Here is a 19687-nt window from a genome sequence, read left to right as displayed (position 1 = left end):
CAAATTACTTCCATAGACAAGGTTATAGTTACCAAACTACCAATAAAACTAGGAAGAAAGATTCATTCCTTTCTTGAAAAGAGCACCATCCAACATTTTCTTAACATGCCTAACATTGCACCTCCCCAAACTGTTGTAGGCAGGCTTCTAAGATGACCTTAAAATTCCCACTTGTTCCCCCACATCCACCCCCAACCTGCTCCAGGGTACACACCCTGTATAATTTTCTCCCCTTGAGTGAGCATGGAGCACACAAATATGACTGATGTTACTTCCATGATTAGGTTACGTTTTATAGCAAAGGGAAAGGAATTTTAACAGATGTGATTAAGCTCACTAATCAGTTGACTTGAAGTTAATCAAAAGGGAGATTATCATGGGTGGGCCTAGCATAACAGGTGAGCCCTTTAAAAAAGGGTGTAGAGAGACAAGAGACTTGAGATAGCAGATTCTCTTTCTCTCTCTCAGTTGCTGGCTTTGAAGAAGCAAGCTGCCATGAGATCTATAGCTGCAAGGAAATGAATTCTGCCAACAACCACAAGAACTTGGAAGAGGACCTCAAGCCTCAAACATTGGATGTGACCACAGCCCCAGCTGACATCTTCAGTTCAGGTTTGTGAGACCCTCAGCAAAAGATCCAACTAAGCCACGCTCAGACACTTGACCCATAAGAACTGTGAGGTAATAAATATATGTTTTAAGCTCCTAAATTTGTGGTAATTTGTTATGCAACAATAGATAACTATTACTGAAAGTGAGATACTGCTATTAAAAAAATACCTAAAGTGTGGGTGTGGCTTTGGTACTAGGCAGTGGGTGAAAGCTACAGTAGTTCTAAAGAGCATGATAGAGAATATGTAAATAGACTTGAACTGGCTGTTAGTGGAATTACAGACCATAGGAGTACTGCTGAGGGTTTAGAGAGAAGCAAGAAACATGTTATTGGAAGATGGAAGAAAGAGGATCCTTGTTATGCAGTAGCAGAAAACTTAGCCAAATTTTCTCCTGCAGTTATGTGGAAAACATAACTTGTAAACAATGAAACTGGTTATGTAGGTAGGACGATTTCCCAACAAAGTGTTGACGCTGCTGCCTGGTATCTTCTTGAGGCTTACTGTAGAATATGAGAGGAAAGATAAGTTGAGGGGACAATTCTTAAACAAAAGGAGCTAGGGCCAGATTATTTTGAAAATTCTCAGCCTCTGTGGATGGATAAAAAGATGGTAAAAGTCAGAAATGTCAGCTGAACCTGTGGCATACAGAAAAGGTTGAGTGGGTATGACTGTACAAATCTGAAAGATCAAAAGGTCATAATATTCAGTCACACTAAGGGCCCTTTCACTGAGATTAAGTGTGTGTCTCACAGATCCCCTCAGTCAAACCAGAGGCCTCTAGGAAATTTAAGAGTATTTGACCCTCAGCCATCTCAGCAGGAGCAAATGAGAGAGAAGGGACTATCTCAAAAAGATTTGTGGGTGTGGCTTTTATTTAATGGAGTGAAACCCAGTGAAAATCCATGCAAGATCCTCAGAGTTCTTGAGAAAATTGTTTCAGCAGAAACACTGCCAGCTTGGACTAAAAGGACTAATTGGACTAAAATTTTATTTTATACAATAAAAGGAGGCTGTCAAAATCCCAAGATTCTGCTGGAAGGAAGCAGGATAATACAACCACTCAGTTGAAAACATGTTCTTTCACATAAAAGGAATAACAACTCAGTGGGCAGAACAGAGAGTCCCAAGGGTGAATCTAAAAACCATGGGGGATCATTCCAAGGCTTTGAAACCTAATCAAGGAACTCTGGCTGGACTTCAGAACTGCTGTGGACCAGTGACTCTTTTCTACCTTCCATTTCCCTCCTTTTAAAAAAAAACTGGAATGTTTATAGCTATTACACTATGCCTGTCTCACCATTGTACATTCACCACTAGGGGTTGATAACTTGTCTCTCTAGTTTTATAGGTGTGCAGATGGAGAGGAATTGAGCCCCAGATACTGTACTTAAGAGATTACATTTGGGAGCCTCATGCTCACCTGGTTGATTTAGATGATGAGATTTTGACCTTTGAGCTGATGCTAAAATTGGATGAGACACTTAGGAACCTTTGGAAGAGATTAATGCATTTTCCATGTGTGAGGAATGTGAATCACTGGGGGCTAGAGCAAATTCTAAAATGGCTCCTTTGAATGTGGGCAGAACCTGTGATTATGATGAATGCCACCCTAATTATTAGGTTACATTATATAGTGATTTTTGGAGATGTAATTAAAGTTCTCAATCAGTTGATTCTAAATTAATCTGAAGGGAGATTACCCTGGGTGGGCCTGACCTAATCAGGGGATCCCTTTAAAAGAGGGCCTAGAGGTCAGAGAGCTTCTCTTATGGGCCTTAAAGAAGCGAGGTACTATGTTGTGAAAGAACCTGTGAGACGGCAAGGTAGCAAGGACCTGAGGTTGGTCTCAAGTTATGGAGAGCAGCCCCAGATGACAGCTAGCAAGGAAATGGGGTCCTCAGTCTCACAATTGAAAAGAATGGAATTCTCCCAACAACCATATGAGCTTGGAAGAGAACCTTGAGCTCCCTAAAGGAATGCAGCCTGGCTAACACTTTCATTACAGCCTCGTCAGACCCTAGCAGAAGACCCACTTAAGCTGTGCCTGAACCCCTGACCCAGGGAGATCATGAGATAATAAATACATGCATGTTGTCTTAAGCCTCTGCATTTGTGGTAATATATTACATAGCATTAGGCAACTACATCTGTATTAGTTAAGGTTCAGCCAGAGAAGCAGAAGCAGTAGGATGTGGCTTATGCAATTGAGGGGGCTGGCCAAGCAAGACTGAAATCCATAGGCTGGGCAGGCAGGAAGCGAAGGGCATGGATCCTTTATCAGATATATGTACTGAAAATGTTTTCTTCACTTTGTGGCTTGTCTTTTCACCTCCTGATGGTTGTTCTTTATGGTTAGTGCTTTCTGTATCCTATTTATGTTTTCTTTGCATAGTCCAATGTAGTGAAGACAGTCACCCATGTTTCCTTCAAAAAATGTTATTATTTCACCTTTCACATTTTGATATTAACTTCATCTGAAGTTTAAGTTTTTATATGTTAGGAGGTAGTGTCAATATTCATTGTTTTCCAAATGTATATTCAATTTATGACACTATTTATTAAGAACATTTTTTAAATTATATTTAAGTGATGTGTTTGTCATAAATTGTTCATTGGTTGTATATACATTTGTCTATTTCTAGAGTTTCTATAATGTGCCATGGGTCTATCTGTCTACATGTCAATATCACACTGTCCTAATTACTATGGTTTTGTAATATATTTTGATAACTATTAGTATATATTCTCCAGCTTTGTTATTATTAAGATTGCCTTGGTTATCATTGGCCCCTTGCATTTTCATATCAATTTTGGAACCAGCTTGTCAACTTCTACAAAATAATTCTGGGATTCTGATCAGTTTTTCATTGACCCTGAAGATCAATTTGGGGATGCCTGATATCTTTATAATATTGCATCCATGAAAGTGGTATATCCTTCCATTTATTTAGCTACTCTTTCAATTCTCTCATTGTTTTGTAATTTCTAGTATTGTGGTCTTGCCTATCATGTTTTCAGATTTATTTCTAGGCATTTTATGTTTTTGATGTCACTATAATTGGTATCATTAAAAATTTTTTATTTTCTATTGCTTTATTACTTGTCTATAGTTACACAATATAGTTATACGCACTGGCCTTGTATCAGTGTCCTTGCTAAATTCAGTTATTTCTAATACTTTAGCTATAGGTTCTTTTGGATTTTTTTCACAAAAGTATTCATGAACTGTGTGTAGTAAGTCAGTTGCATTGAAGATACCAAAAATGAGGAAACAAATGAGACTCCATGGTTATTTTGATATGTCTTTCTTTTGTTTGGGAGGGAAAAACATAACTACAGATAAAATTAAAATAATTATAAGGAAATCATACAACTATATATTAATAAAGTAAAATCCAGGAAAACAATAGAGAATTTTGCAGGAAAGGTGTGTATTCCAAAATTGGCTTACGGGTTTTTGGTAGCTTACCAAGTCTGAGTTATCTCACTAGAAGAGTAGGTTTACAGACATGCTGAGCCCTGGAATTTCACTATCCCTAGCAAGGCCACTTCACTGATCTGGAAGCTTCCTTTGTTACAGAGTGGCATAGCTCTTCTTTGCTCCTACCCCTCCACCTCCCACAGGTATATAAATGTAGAATATTTAGGGGCAGGACTATTTCACTATAATATTGGAAATGGTGCATGTGGATCACTTATGCCTGGCTTCAGTTATAGATAAATGCAACTTCAGAAAATTGTGTACCCTCTACCACTTCTCTACTTCTAAGTTTTCACCCAATAAACCCAATTTTGTATGTGTACTGTACTGTATGTAGAATTGGTAGATTTAGCAAGTAAAAATATAGTTAAATTTGAATTTTAAGTAGATAATTTTAGATATACTTTCAGGTAAAGCACAAATATGATATTTTAATGTAAGTATGTCCATTTAATATTTTGGATATACATTTACCAAAAAAAATTTTTGTTTACCTGAAATTTAAATTTAACTGGGCATCCTGTATTTTACCTTGCATCCTTTAGTAATACATGGTTTTAGGAGTGTGTTTCTTCAGCCCTTTATAGGACATTATACCACATACCCTCTCCCTTATTTCCAGTTTTGTGTATTTTGTTTACTTTTTCTTTTTATTTATTTATTTTTGTTTTTTTCTCGGTATGCGGGCCTCTCACTGTTGTGGCCTCTCCCGTTGCGGAGCACAGGCTCCGGATGCGCAGGCTCAGCGGCCATGGCTCACGGGCCCCACCGCTCCGCGGCATGTGGGATCCTCCCGGACCGGGGCACGAACCCATGTCCCCTGAATCGGCAGGCGGACTCTCAACCACTGCGCCACCAGGGAAGCCCTTGTTTACTTTTTATTGATAGGTTAGTTTGCATTTGTATGTTGCTTACTTTTTATTGATAGGCTAATTAGCATTTAGTTTTTTATTTTATTTATTTATTTTCATTTACATATCTATGTTGTATTTTATTGCTTTGGCACAAAGACTATTGCAAAGTGCACAAGGAAAGATCAGCTATGATGTAGTCTTCAGTTAAAATGAATTTCTGCTTATAATACAGACAATTTTCTGGAGGGCATTAAAAAAAAACAACTGAGTCATATAAGAACATTTGATTAACTCTTAAATTAACCAACATTGCCTTTTAAATAGCTAGTGAGAAACAAGAATGATACAATTTACATATTTGTCAATGTCTACTGTAAGTTGTATTTTTCTAGACTTGATATTTAGAGAACAATAATACTAACATTAGTATTTAATTACTGGGTGCCTGCTATGTGCCTTGAACTGTTCCAGATGATTTAAATATTTCATTTAAATAACATATCAAGTCTCTGTGCCAAGTAATACTATTAATGCCAGAGTCAAATATTTTCAGGAAGATTAAATCAGTTTCTCAAGGTCTCTAAACTGGTAAGCCAAAGTGGAACGATTTGGTCAGAGGTCTGTTGTACACAGCCAGGAAGCAGTTAAAATTCACCTGCTACCAGCCGCAAAACACAGCTGAGCAAGGCTCGTGCAGGAGTTTGTTTAGATCTGCTGGATTCAATAAAACTAAAACATCTGTTTCGGTCACTGCACTGGACATGCTCTTGACAATAAAATATATCTCATTTGATACTGGGAAAGGAAATTTAGAAATACTAGTAAAAATATTGTACTTGTTAGAAAAAAATTCTGAAAGACTTTGATAAGTAATCTCTTCTGCGGAGATGCTGTCCATCCCCAACTTCCATCCCTTCATGACCACACCAGTAGACATTACAGGACTCCAGAAAATACTTCCTTGATCTCTCTCACCTCCAAAAGAAGTTTAGTTGTGCCTCCTTGTTACTTCACATATTTGCTAATCTATTATTACAGAGGTTTATCAGATATATTTTTCAATAGTCAGTGGGTTTAATTAAATTATGCATTATTACTGTTGTATCTCCAGTATTTGGTACATATTCTGACACCCAGCAAGCAATTATTATATGTTTCCTAAATAGAAAAGGAAGAATAAACAGTTTCTATATGCATCAAATGGGTACCAGTTGCTGAAATTCATAAATGGAAGAGTTGAAGCAGTCTCAGGTAATTATAAAACTCTTCCTTAAAGATTTGTAGTAGAATATAACAATGTAATTCAGAGAATTTATGGGTAACATTTTATTAAGTAAGTGTTGGCCATATGGATATGATCTCTGCAGCCAAAGATCTTATTTGCTAAACTACCTGTAATGGTAACAATCATTGTGACATAACTTTTAGGAACCCCTTTTAAGGCTTCTGGATTTGTATTATAACTGTCATCTTTTACTATCATAGCTGATACATGGAAATTTGGTGACACTTTTTTTTTAAATTTTAAGCACACTAACTTCTTTTTCTAATATTTATTTATTTAGGCTGTGCCACATCTTAGTTAAGGCACGCTGGATCTTTGTTGCAGCATGTGAACTCATAGATGTGGCATGCATGTGGGATCTAGTTCCCCGAACTGGTATCGAACCTGGGCCCCCTGCATTGGGAGCGTGGATTCTTACCTACTGGACCACCAGGGAAGTCCCTGGTGACACTCCTATCTGGAAGAAAAGCCTTACAGAAGTTTTAACCATATGACTACGTCTTGTAAAATATAACATTCATATATGCATAAATGCATTTTCACTTCTATACACATAACATTTAATTTTTAAAATGTATATTTTGTCTCATTTTCAAACTTCTATCCATAGATTTAATTACTTGTATTGTTTTTCCTTTCTGCCTACATCATTATTAATTCTTTTCTTCTCTTTTCTTTGGTTCATCTGTTATTTGGTTTCCTACTTCCATATTTGCAGGCTTGGATAATTTTTTAAATTTTTTGTCAGTAATAAAACTATTTCCTATCATAACTGTTTCATTATATATTTATATAGTTATTTCAGTTGGGTTTTGATACTTTTTAAATTCATTTTCTCTCAAATATTTTGTTTTTGTGGTTCTACTTTCTCTTTCCTGTAGTTGGACCCTAAAATTAATTTTAAAGGAAAAGATTATCAGATTTAACATTTATGCTTTTTTAGAACAACAATCTATAGAGACAATTTTAATCTACTATCACTTAGATATTTTTTATTATTATATCTCTGCCATAGATAGTAAAAAAATTGTTAGAAATATTTCCTGTCCTTGGTCAATATTACTCAGAATAGATGACTTTCTGGTCACCTTTTAAATATTTCCAAGACTAGACTTCATAAACTCCTTTTGTATCTCTAAATTAATACATACCTTTGAATAGTACTGCCTCTGGTACCATCTTTTGCCTTCCAATATATTCCCCAAGTAGCACTTAGTATTTACATTTTGCCTAAATATTAAGTGAAGAAGAGGAAATCTACCAGGTTGCTTTCTTTTTGTATAAAAGGCCGTCTTTCTTCTTCCTTTTTTTCCCCCATGTTTTAGTATTTTAGATGACTTTACTGGTTTCAAAGTCTGTTTAATCTCATTTCATAATCAATGAAAATGAGCATGGAAGGACTTGCATTGTTCAGATGTTTGAACCAAGGTTAAGTGAGAGTAGGGAGTCTGCTAGAGACATCCTGGTAATTATCACATTACCAGTTATGGTGGCTACCACAGCAGCCTGCCTCATGCCTCTTCTACACAAAATTTCATGTGCTAGTTCTTTGAGCTATTTTCAATGATAGCAATAAAGAGCTATTTCTCAGAAACAAATGATTGGAAACTAACACTTGGCAAATTCATGGCTCAGTGTTTTGTTTTGTTTTGTTGTTGTTAACTAGACTGCTGTACTTAAAATTAAATCCTCTCCTGGGCTCACAGCTGGTACTGCAAACACTGCTAATTGGACAGGCTGAAGTGTGAAACTAAATATATATGTTGTCATTTTACTCAACAGTTTCTGGAAAATGTATTGCAGGTAAATCAGCAGGCATTAGCAAAGCTTTTGAGAAAGTACACATGAGGGTATTAAGCCTCATGATGGATGTTTCCCTACTAGAGCAAAGCAAGCATCTGACTTTTGTAGCCATTACTGAAGCAGCACAGATTTGTCATTCTGAAAACAAGTGAGACTTTTCCCTTATGTAATTTTGAACATTTTGATTGATTTTTGGATAATAGCCTTCGCAACTTTTTTTTCCTCCAATGTTATATTCCTCTCTCTTTGTCCTAGAGGAATACCAAATATCTCCTATTAAATAATTTCAATATATAGTTTTAAATGCCTTTCATTGTGTTGATTATACAGGAGGAACTTGTGAAATATGTGTCTAATGGCCTAATCAATAGGTAACCATATTTTACTCATTTTGTTTTTCATTCTGGAGTCTCAGTGAGATAGAAGCATTGGAAATCAGGCAATTAGTTACTTAAAAGGAAAGAAAAGAAAAATCTCATCAGAGTTCCTTTGGGACCCAGGGTGATATTTACTTATGTGGTAAGATTTTCTGTTCCAAACCTTTATAACTATGTTCAACTTCCAATTGGAAGACATTATTGATTAACTTTTAATTTAGAGGAGACAAGTTAAAGATAATGCTAGTTTTCTCTGCATGGCAATCTCGATTCACTTTCCATTCTTTTCTGCCCTGCTCTGCAACCCGTGAGAATAAATGTTACAAAAGACAACATCCAGGTGCTCTTGATTTCTGGCTTCTATATGGTTTTGGTCAGTGACATGCACTGCCAGAGATTTGAAGGTGGGAAAAGAAAGAGGTTGGGTATTTATTTCCGTTGTTCCTTCTCTGCCAGGTCATGGTTTGGTCAGTGGTTGTATTCATCTACCTAAGATTTAGTCTTTGTGACAGACATCTCCTGCTCTCAACAGACTCCAAATCATTGTTTCTTCCCCTTGCCCATTCAGATATAATGATACTAATGTTCCATGAAGTTGCTAATCTCGGAGCATTTTATTATTCTTCATTGGTTCCGTTAGCCCTGTCCATACATCTATAAATTATCCTTTCTTGTACTCTCTTTAATTAAACTTTTGAAGATGAAATATGTTTTCTGGTAGAATTCTGATAGAGAAAATAATTGGTAGCAGGGTTGGACTCAAGAATCAAACCCTCAGAATGGACTTCTGGGTTTTGGTGTATGTAAACTGAAAGACTGAATGGACAATACTGACACTGAAAATTGATGTCATGACCATTGGTGGCACCAGATGAAGAGCCAGTGGAGGGCAAGTCAGTTGGAAGACAATGACAAAGTGGCACGCAAGAGTGTGTGTTTGCTTTGTTCTGCATATGGTAGCTTTTTATCTAAATAAAAGGATGAGAATGGAATACAAATGACACAAGGGTGGACTGTGCTGGTCCATCCCCATTTTTACCTATATGTATTTTATGTGGCCTTCTTTCCAATGCCATGTGCTTTAGGAGGCTGACTTTTCCAGACTGTATCACCAAATATCTTTGCTATCTGGCTATTATTTGGGTATTTTCTCCCTCAATCAAGATTCATCTCTATAAATTAACCTTTCACTGAACTCTTTTAAAATCTTTGGTGTGCTATTTCCTGCCATGACCCTGCCTGTTAAGACAAACTCCCTTAAGTACAAGGTGGAAGCACTGGATCTTCTTGACTTTGCAGTTTGTAACCTACATTGTCTTAGGAGAGAGGGAGCCTAAAGACAAGCACTGAGCCTAGCGCGCCGCGCTGGTTTCCGGAAGTGGCTGCTGCGGCGACATGCTTGCGGAGCTGGGTTTAATCGGGACCATAGGCGAAGATGATGACGTGCCAGAGGAGCCAGACTGACTCCGAAGACCAGGAGGAGGAGGAGGGGCCCATTGTGCTGAGCAGAAAGCCTTGCAGAAGAACCGCAGTGCCGATTTCAACCCTGACTTTGTTTTCACTGAGAAGGAGGGGATGTACGATGGCAGCTGGGCCATGGCTGACGTCATAAGCCAGCTCAAGAAGAAGAGGGCAGCCACGACATTAGATGAGAAGACTGAGAAAGTTCGAAAGCAAAGGAAAACAGAGGATAAAGAAGCCAAGTCTGGGAAGTTAGAGAAGGAGAAAGAAGCAAAGGAGGGCTCTGAACCTGAGGAGCAGGAAGGCTTTGAAGGGAAAGATGAGGAAGCCACAGAAGATGAAGAATCAGAGACTGACTACTCGTCAGCTGATGAGAACGTCCTCACCAAAGCAGATACACTCAAAGTAAAGGAGCAGCAGAAGAAGAAAGGACAGGAAGCAGGAGGATTTTTTGAAGATGCATCTCAGTATGATGAAAACCTCTCATTCCAGGACATGAACCTTTCCCGCCCTCTTCTGAAGGCCATCACAGCCATGGGCTTCAAGGAGCCCACACCGATCCAGAAGGCATGCATACCTGTGGGTGTGTTGGGGAAGGACATCTGTGCCTGTGCAGCCACAGGGACAGGTAAAACTGCGGCCTTTGCCCTGCCCGTCTTGGAGCGTCTGATCTACAAACCCCGCCAGGCTCCGGTGACTCGCGTGCTGGTGCTGGTTCCCACCCGGGAACTGGGCATCCAGGTGCACTCCGTCACGAAGCAGCTGGCCCAGTTCTGCAGCATCACCACCTGCCTGGCTGTGGGCGGCCTGGACGTGAAGTCTCAGGAAGCAGCCCTCGGGCAGCACCTGACGTCCTCATCGCCACCCCGGGCCGGCTCATCGATCACCTCCACAACTGCCCTTCCTTCCACCTGAGCAGCATCGAGGTGCTCATCCTGGATGAGGCTGACAGGTTTCTGCTCCAGCTGTCACTTTGCTGGCCACTCTATAACAGTTCCTGGGACTTCCCTGGTGGTCCAGTGGTTAAGAATCTGCTTGCGGGCTTCCCTGGTGGCGCAGTGGTTGAGAGTCCGCCTGCCGATGCAGGGGACACGGGTTCGTTCCCCCGTCCAGGAAGATCCCACATGCCACGGAGCGGCTGGGCCCGTGAGCCATGGCCGCTCACCCTGTGCGTCTGGAGCCTGTGCTCCTCAACGGGAGAGGCCACAACAGTGAGAGGCCCATGTACAGCAAAAAAAAAAAAAAAGAAAAAAAGAATCCGCTTGCCAATGCAAGGGACACGGGTTCAATCCCTGAAGATCCCATGTGCCGTGGAGCAACTAAGCCCTGCGCCACAACTACTGAGCCTGCATGCCACAACTACTGAAGCCCGTGCGCCTAGAGCTTGTGCTCCGCAACAAGAGAAGCCACCACGATAAGAAGCCAACGCACCGCAATGAAGAGTAGCCACCGTTCACCGCAACTAGAGAGAAAAGCCTGTGTGCAGCAACGAAGACCCAATGCAGCCCCCCAAAATAAATAAATAAATAAATGAAATATTTTTTAAAGAACAAAAAATACAGTTCCTCCTTTCCCCCCACACCCCCGCCTCATCCTTCCCTTCCTGCCTTATGTTCTCTGAGGTGCTACACCTCCTTGACCTCCCGCATTGTTACCTGAATGCTCATGTGGTGGCTGTGTCCCTCTTCTCCCCAGAACTTCATGTTCAAGAAGGGCCGGCTTTGTGTTTGTGTTGCCTGCTGCCACATCCCAGTGCCAGGGCCGTGTCTAGAATCTAGCAGGTGCACAGTAGGTGTTGAATAACTGGTCGACTGCCTCCCCTGAGCATTCTTGAGGCCTGAAGGAGGTAAAGGAGATCGTTCTAAGCCAAGGGAATATGATCTGATTTAGGTTTTAAATATCAAAAATATCAGTGTCTCAAAAGACCAAGAAAGGCTGTGGAAGTTTCAGACTGAGACCAAAGAGACACGACAACTAAACGTGATACCTGTCCCTCAACTGCAGCCTAAACTGGACAAGAAATACTGTGAAGGATTGGGTGGGTTGAAAAATTGGAATCACAGTAATCTCACAGATGACTATTACCTGCAAAGAGAAAGAGGTTCCTTTCCTAGTGGAGAGAGCTGGTAGACACCACTTCAACCAAGTGACCAAACTGTGATGCTGGAACAAACTTCTGTCTCCGGATGGAGTGAGAGTGAGGTGCGCGGCTGCCCCCCACCCCGCTCCCAGCAATGATTGTTGAATCCAGTCACTGGGGAATAATTAGACATATTCAGAGTGTGAAAAAGGATGAGAGGACTTTGTAGACTAAGGGAGACTAAAGAGATGTGACAACCAAGTACAACATAGGAACTGTCATTCCTGACTAAAAAAATAAGAACACAGCTCTAGAATGACGTTTTGGGGACAGTTAGGGAAAACTGAATATACATTGTACTTTACTTTAGATATCATTCAGACACTTGAATTTCTCAGGTGTGATAATGACATTGTGTTTATGTAGGAGAAAGTCACCGTTCTTAGGGAATGTGTGCTGAAATATTTAGGGGTCCAGTGTCATGATATCTGCAACTTAATAGCATATGATTCAGCAAAAGAAAAAAAAGAAAGACTAAGCAAATATGGGCAAATGATAATTCTTGGTGAATCTTGGAAAAAGGGTAAAATAACACTAATAAAATAAGTAAATAAATGAGCCTGAAACACCAATGACAGTATCGAAAGAAAAAAAAAAAAAGACAAGTACTGCTCCCTCTTTTGAGGAATCTTTCTGTGCTTCTGATTTGTTTTCTGTTAGCAATGGGCCCCTATTATGTGATCTGTACATCTCCATCCAAGACTTGGTATGGTAGCTGGACAACAGCTGGGCCTGTTAGGCCTGTTAGGGACCTGTTAGCATATAGACTTTCTTGTCTTTCTGGAAACAATAGCAACAAGCTATTATACTATGAGAAACCAGTCTTAAAAGTCATAAATAAAATTGGCCACACCATTTTCTAAAAATGGTGATATACTCTGAGAAAGAAGAGAACATACTCAGAAATAAGAGATAATCAAGACTCATATATCTTAGTTCAGAACACTGAATGATTATTGGTAGAGAGAAAAATTCCTGATTCTGACAAAGGTGGGAGTTTCTTAAACTCTGTCCAGTCTCTGTGAAACATATTTCAAGTTGGAAGAAAGGGAATAAGCTATGAAACAGACAAGGAAGACTTCCTTTCACAGTGTATGAGAATCATAATAGCTTGGGAGAAACCTGCTTTGAAACATCAGTATTGGCTACAGTGAGAAGAGCCAATAGTACAGCAGTGGTGAGAAGGAGCCTGTGTACCATTTTTGGTATCTGCACTATCAAAAGAAACGGTCAAGGGCATATAACAGGCATACGCTTGCAAAGACCTTACAAAGTGAAAGTTCTCCGTAAGTCTTAGTTCTAGTATCTGTAATACTGGTTGAGGGATGAGAGTGAATACCATTATGACCGTTAACACTTTTGGTGTGGTTTAGGGATTCTGTTATAGGTACCGATTGTTACTACTATATATTGAAGCACTGCTGTGTGCTAGACAGTGTATGGCACTTGGTATACTTTTTCATTAATGCTAACAACTTTTCAAAGTACCTCTATGCTTATTTTGTCTATAAAGAAACTAAATATGAGTAAATTTTATTGTCATCTAAGTTACAGACCCATTAGGTCCTGAAGTCTAGATTCAAAACTTATTCTTACCAGTCCCTAGGATATAATCAACTCTCAATATGCTTGCTGACTAAAGGCCCCAGTATTGGCCTAAGATTGTGTTTTAGAGAAATACCTTTCCTTTTACTATTAATGTTTCCACAGGGTTGTTTTTATATTTTCTTTCTTTTTTTTTTTTTTTTTTTTTTTCAGTTGCAGAAAGACTGAGGTCAACCCATAAAAAGAAACAGAGAAAAGAGAATGGAGAGTGAAAGACCTGGCAATAGCTTAATAGCTTTTAGGCCCTGGATTCATGAAAAACCTAGTTGGCTTGGTTTGCATTGTTTTCTTCTGTTGGTCTCTGGTATGTTTCTCTCACTTGCAACAAAAGGAATGTCAACTAGTAAACTGAAGATCTGGAAAATAATGGTCATTATCCTGGGAATCTGAATCATTAGCCTAATGATAAGCTAATTAAATTGGCCTTCCTTTGCTGATAGGCTGGCTTTTGCATTAGTTGTATTCTTTAGGCATGTCCTAGTTTGTGAGAACAAGTAAACAAAACACATTTTTCTTTGTAATTATTACCAAACACTTACCTTATGGATAAGATACTTTAAAATCTTTGAGATTTAGCACAGAACTCCAATATTCCTAGGATTAGAGTCCTTTATGGGTTTTTACCATTTAAAGATCTTTCCTAGGGGATGACATCCTGTTCATGAAAATCCTGAACCTATGTCTGAGGCCTCACTCTCCAATTTCAGGCCTTACAATTGGTACCTACCTAACTTTTGTCTTCCTGTATCTCTGGAATGAATATGTCATTACCTTCACCCTTCCCCTTCTAATAGCACAACACATTCGAATTTTCTGTGATACTTTTTGGATGTGAGCTCATCTTTTTCAACTCAGCTACAATTAACTGCAGTTGACTTTATATCTTCTGTGCATGGCCTACCCACTGGATAAGTATTATTGCTCTCTGCCCTTTCTTCTCCTACTCCTTCCTGCCTCTTACTCTGCCAGTGACTGTTTCCAATCTTCTGTACCAACAACTATAACACATAATGAACTTTTTCCTCCAACCTTCTATATCAACAGTTATGACACATAATACATATTTTCCTCCATGCAATCTTTCCTTATATTCTAATAGTCCATCTGTCTTGATATCACTGTGAAGGTATCTTTTTAGATGAGATTAACATTTAAATTGGTACAGTTTGAATACAGCCGATTACCTTGCATAATGTGGGTGGGTCTCATTCAATCAGTTGAAGGCCTTGAAAGGAAAACACTGTATCCCCCAAGGAAGAGGGGATTCTGCTTCCAGAATGACTTTGAACTCTAGCTGCAACGTCAGCTCTTCCCTGTGTCTCTAGCCTGCTGGCCTGCCCTGCAGTTTTCAGATTTTATAGTCCCCAAAATACAGTTAGATACTTCTTTAAAATAAATTTCTCTCACTCTATGTAGACACATACTATTGGTTCTGTTTCTCTGGAGAAACCTGAATAATATGACCTCTTAACCTCTTCTCTTTTCTTCATCTGACCATGGATAGGTGGCAAAAAATGAACCTGTAAATTTTATTTTAGTTAACAAGATGGGGTGAGGAAATGGAAGCATTAGAAATGGAAGAAAGACCACCTCCACTTTCCCAGGTTCTCACTAATTAAAGGACCCAAATGGTGGAGAAGAGATTCACTTTAAATCAGTTTTGATTAATATTTGAACATGGACACATTTACAAACCTTTTTATTGGAGTAAAATGTACATGCCGAAAGAAAAGCTTCTCTCATAAATGTACAGTTGGCTCAGTTTTCACAAATGGAATACACCTATGCAACCAGCACCTAAATCAAGAAACAGAACATTAGCAGTATTCAGATAAAATTCTAAGGGCAGAAACAAACAAAATAAATTTGCTTTCTGATATATCCTATGATTCATAATTGTTTAATGAAAAGGTTATAGAGTTAATATTTCCATCTGATTCTTCATAATGCAAAAGCAGCAAAGTGCATGAACATGTGTGTTTGTGTGTGTGTGTGTGTGTGTGTGTGTGTGTGTGAATTCAATCGTAAAATGCTAGCATTTAACTTGAGGATAGATCTCTTCTGATAATATATGCTACATATTCAAATTCATAATGTTCAAAGGGAATTCAAATATCCCTTATCACAGTTTTTACTACATTCACACATTCCTTTTATTAATAACTACCATTTTTCTGTCAAATAAAAAAAAGTGTCAATTCAGTAAGGCAACTACTGTGAATTCAATGCAGAAATTCAGTGAATCATAATTTATTTTTCTGATTTTCACTGAATTGGCATAATTGCTGAAATGTCTTGCTATCATGTAGAAACAGCCTCTTAATTTATGGATCAAGCTTTCTTTTTTCATATCCTAGGTAGGATTTAATATTAGTTCCTGTGTTGCTGTCTATTGGTGTAATGTGATAATTAGTAATTAAAGAAAAATCACTTTTTCAAAGGAGAAATAATATAATGCATCATAAATGAATCGTAAGTGTACATTATTTATTAATAAGTTCCTATAATTAATTGTTTAATCAAGTGTCCATTATTTATTAATAAGTTCCTATAATTAATTGTTTAATCAAGGTATGGCTTAAAGTCCCTAACAACAAATTGAATTTCATGTCTACAAATATCTCATGCTGACTTAGGAAACATTTCCTAATAAATTTCTGCATATTTTTAAAAACCCCAAGCAAGTTCTGGATTATGATTTTTCCTTAAATTTAAGCCTTATAAAAAGGTAGCAAAAAAATGAATCTGTAAATTGCCTATTAGTTAGCATAGCTCCAGGCACACTGGCACATTTATTAAATATTGTTCAGTGATTTCAAGCCAGAAATTAGGAAATGAATAATATATAACACAGTAATTGTGGTTTTAATATTTTATAGAGAATAAATAAATTGACTAATAAAAATAGCTAGCATTTGTTTATTATTGTACAAATGTTTATGGAACACACATATTTTCCAGTCCATTTTCTATTATTATACCATTTTACAGATGAAGAAACAGGCTCAGTAAGGTATTATCATTTCAGGATCTGTGTTCTGTTCACATTATAATAAATGGGAAAGTTTTATTTTAATGAGACAGACCCACTATTGTTTCCATAGTAGAAGAGCAAAGTGACAGATACCTCAACTACAAAGGCTGCAGGATCAGGAAAAGAAGAAAAGTTCCTAGTTTAAGGCATTGAATTAGCCCATTTCCATCTAAAACAATTATTTACTAAATTGTATTTACTAAATGAGAGCTGAGAATCAAATGCTATTATTAAATGAATTCTAGTTTATTTATAAATTCCAGGAAAAGAAAATGGAGAAAATGTAGGAAATGTCCCCATGTAAAACTGGTCTTGGGTTTATGACTCTGTAACTTTTTGCACGCAATAGAAATGGTCTGGAGTTGTAGTGGAATTGGCCCAGAAATGAGAATTTGCACAATTAGAGTCCTAATTTACAGATGTTGGTATAATCCAATCTGTAAAACCACCTTTCTTCCACAGTTCTTAATTACGTCTGGTCCTTAAAGAATATGGAACATTATGTCCCTAAACACACAGTTTTTTCATCTAAGTTATAGAATGAGAAAGAACTTCAATGTTCTGTGAAATTCTTTACACCAGAATTTTATTATAAAGCCCATTTATTAAGGGTATTAGGTATTCTGCTAAATTGTACGCTACACTGTCAAAGAGGAAAACAATACAATTAGCAAGAAATAATAAAAGAGTTTGGCAAAGTGACTTTCACAAAATAAATATACCAATATCCCTATGTATACACAATGAGGAATTATAAAATATAATGAAAAAGTGATTGCCTTCATAAATTTGTAAGAACCATGTAAGTCATAAAATAGTAAAGCATAAATTTAGTAAGAAAAAGTTGAGGCCTTAGTGAAGACACTTACTAAATTACAAGAAGAAACAAAAAATAAATTTTTTTTAGATATATCACATGCCAGTATCTCTATTGTTCCATTTTAGGAAGAAATTATTATTATTTTTTAACATCTTTATTGCAGTATAATTGCTTTACAATGGTGTGTTAGTTTCTGCTTTGTAACAAAGTGAATCAGTTATACATATACATATATCCCCATATCTCTTCCCTCTTGCATCTCCCTCCCTCTCACCCTCCCTAACCCACCCCTCTAGGTGGTCACAAAGCACCAAGCTGATCTCCCTGTGCTATGCGGCTGCTTCCCACTATCTATCTATTTTACATTTGGTAGTGTATATATGTCCATGTCACTCTCTCACTTTGTCCCAGCTTACCCTTCCCCCTTCCCGTATCCTCAGGTCCATTCTCTAGTAGGTCTGTATCTTTATTCCTGTCTTGCCCCTAGGTTCCTCATGACCATTTTTTTTTTCTTTTTAGATTCCATATATATGTGTTAGCATACAGTATTTGTTTTTCACTTTCTGACTTACTTCACTCTGTATGACAGTCTCTAGCACCAACCACCTCACTACAAATAACTCAGTTTTGTGCCTTTATATGGCTGAGAAATATTCCATTGTATATATGTGCCATATCTTCTTTATACATGCATCTGTCAATGGACACTTCGGTTGCTTCCATCTCCTGGCTATTGTAAATAGAGCTTCAATGAACATTTTGGTACATGACTTTTTTTGAATTATGGCTTTCTCAGGGTATATGCCCAGTAGTGGGATTGCTGGGTCGTATGGTAGTTCTACTTTTAGTTTTTTAAGGAACATCCATACTGTTCTCCATAGTGGCTGTATCAATTTACATTCCCACCAACATTACAAGAGGGTTTCCCTTTTATCCACATCCTCTCCAGCATTTATTGTTTGCAGATTTTTTGATGATGGCCATTCTGACCAGTGTGAGATATTTCATTGTAGTTTTGATTTGCATTTCTCTAATGATTAATGATGTTGAGCATTCTTTCATGTGTCTGTTGGCAATCTGTATATCTTCTTTGGAGAAAGGACAACTTAGGTCTTCTGCCCATTTTTGGATTGGGTTGTTTGTTTTTTTAATACTGAGCTGCATGAGCTGCTTGTAAAATTTGGAGATTAATCCTTTGTCAGTTGCTTCATTTGCAAATTTTTTCTCCCATTCTGAGGGCTCTCTTTTTGTCTTGTTTATGGTTGCCTTTGCTGTGCAAAAGCTTTTAAGTTTCATTAGGTCCCATTTGTTTATTTTTGTTTTTATTTCCATTTCTCTAGGAGGTGGGTCAAAAAGGATCTTGCTGTGATTTATGTCATAGAGTGCTCTGCCTATGTTTTCCTCTAAGAGTTTGATGGTGTCTGGCCTTACATTTAGGTCTTTAATCCATTTTGAGTTTATTTTTGTGTATGGTGTTAGGGAGTGTTCTAATTTCATTCTTTTACATTTAGCTGTCCAGTTTTGCCAGAACCACTTATTGAAGAGGCTGTCTTTTATCCACTGTATATTCTTGCCTCCTTTATCAAAGATAAGGTGACCATATGTGCGTGGGTTTATCTCTGGGCTTTCTATTCTGTTCCATTAATCTATATTTCTGTTTTTGTGCCAGTACCATACTATCTTGATTACTGTAGCTTTGTAGTATAGTCTAAAGTCAGGGAGCCTGATTCCTCCAGCTCCATTTTTCTTTCTCAAAATTGCCTTCGCTATTCGGGGTCTTTTGTGTTTAGATTCAAATTGTGAAATTTTTTGTTCTAGTTCTGTGAAAAACTCCAGTGGTAGTTTAATAGGGATTGCATTGAATCTGTAGATTGCTTTGGGTAGTAGAGTCATTTTCACAATGTTGATTCTTCCTATCCAAGACATGGTATATCTCTCCATCTATTTGTATCATCTTTAATTTCTTTCATCAGTGTCTTATAATTTTCTGCATACAGGTCTTTTGTCTCCTTAGGTATGTTTATTCCTAGATATTTTATTCTTTTTGTTGCAATGGTAAATGGAAGTGTTTTATTAATTTCACTTTCAGATTTTTCATCATTAGTATATAGGAATGCCAGAGATTTCTGTGCATTAATTTTGTATCCTGCTACTTTACCAAATTCATTGATTAGCTCTAGTAGTTTTCTGGTAGCATCTTTAGGATTCTCTAT

General features: G+C 37.8%; 2 protein-coding genes across 4 annotated transcripts in view; one reads left to right on the top strand and one right to left on the bottom strand.

Annotated features, from left to right (window-relative positions):
• Window positions 1-9887: 9887 nt before the first annotated feature.
• LOC307189173 (putative ATP-dependent RNA helicase DDX27) lies at window positions 9888-10894 on the top strand. The gene has a single exon (XM_079926973.1). It carries the CDS (start codon window positions 9990-9992, stop codon window positions 10788-10790), a length of 801 nt encoding a protein of 266 aa, XP_079783099.1. The 5' UTR covers window positions 9888-9989; the 3' UTR covers window positions 10791-10894.
• A 642-nt stretch (window positions 10895-11536) lies between these two features.
• LOC307188513 (uncharacterized protein) overlaps window positions 11537-19687 on the bottom strand; it is a 263852-nt gene continuing 255701 nt past the window's right edge. For all 3 annotated transcript variants that reach the window (XR_013828959.1, XR_013828960.1, XR_013828961.1), the window contains 2 exons: window positions 15316-15417; window positions 11537-11712 (listed from right to left, as the gene is read on the bottom strand). The gene's annotated coding sequence lies outside the window, so the exon portion shown is untranslated. The remainder of the gene's footprint in view (window positions 11713-15315; window positions 15418-19687) is intronic.

The sequence above is a fragment of the Stenella coeruleoalba genome, assembly GCF_951394435.1.
Source record: "Stenella coeruleoalba genome assembly, chromosome: 7".
Taxonomy (NCBI): Eukaryota; Metazoa; Chordata; class Mammalia; order Artiodactyla; family Delphinidae; genus Stenella; species Stenella coeruleoalba.
Note: the sequence above shows the minus strand (reverse complement) of the source record. Positions and strands in the feature narration are given on the sequence as shown.

Coding starts and splice junctions, on each gene's coding strand:
- LOC307189173 (XM_079926973.1), top strand. CDS start 9,990: ATGTACGATGGCAGCTGGGCCATGGCTGACGTCATAAGCCAGCTCAAG.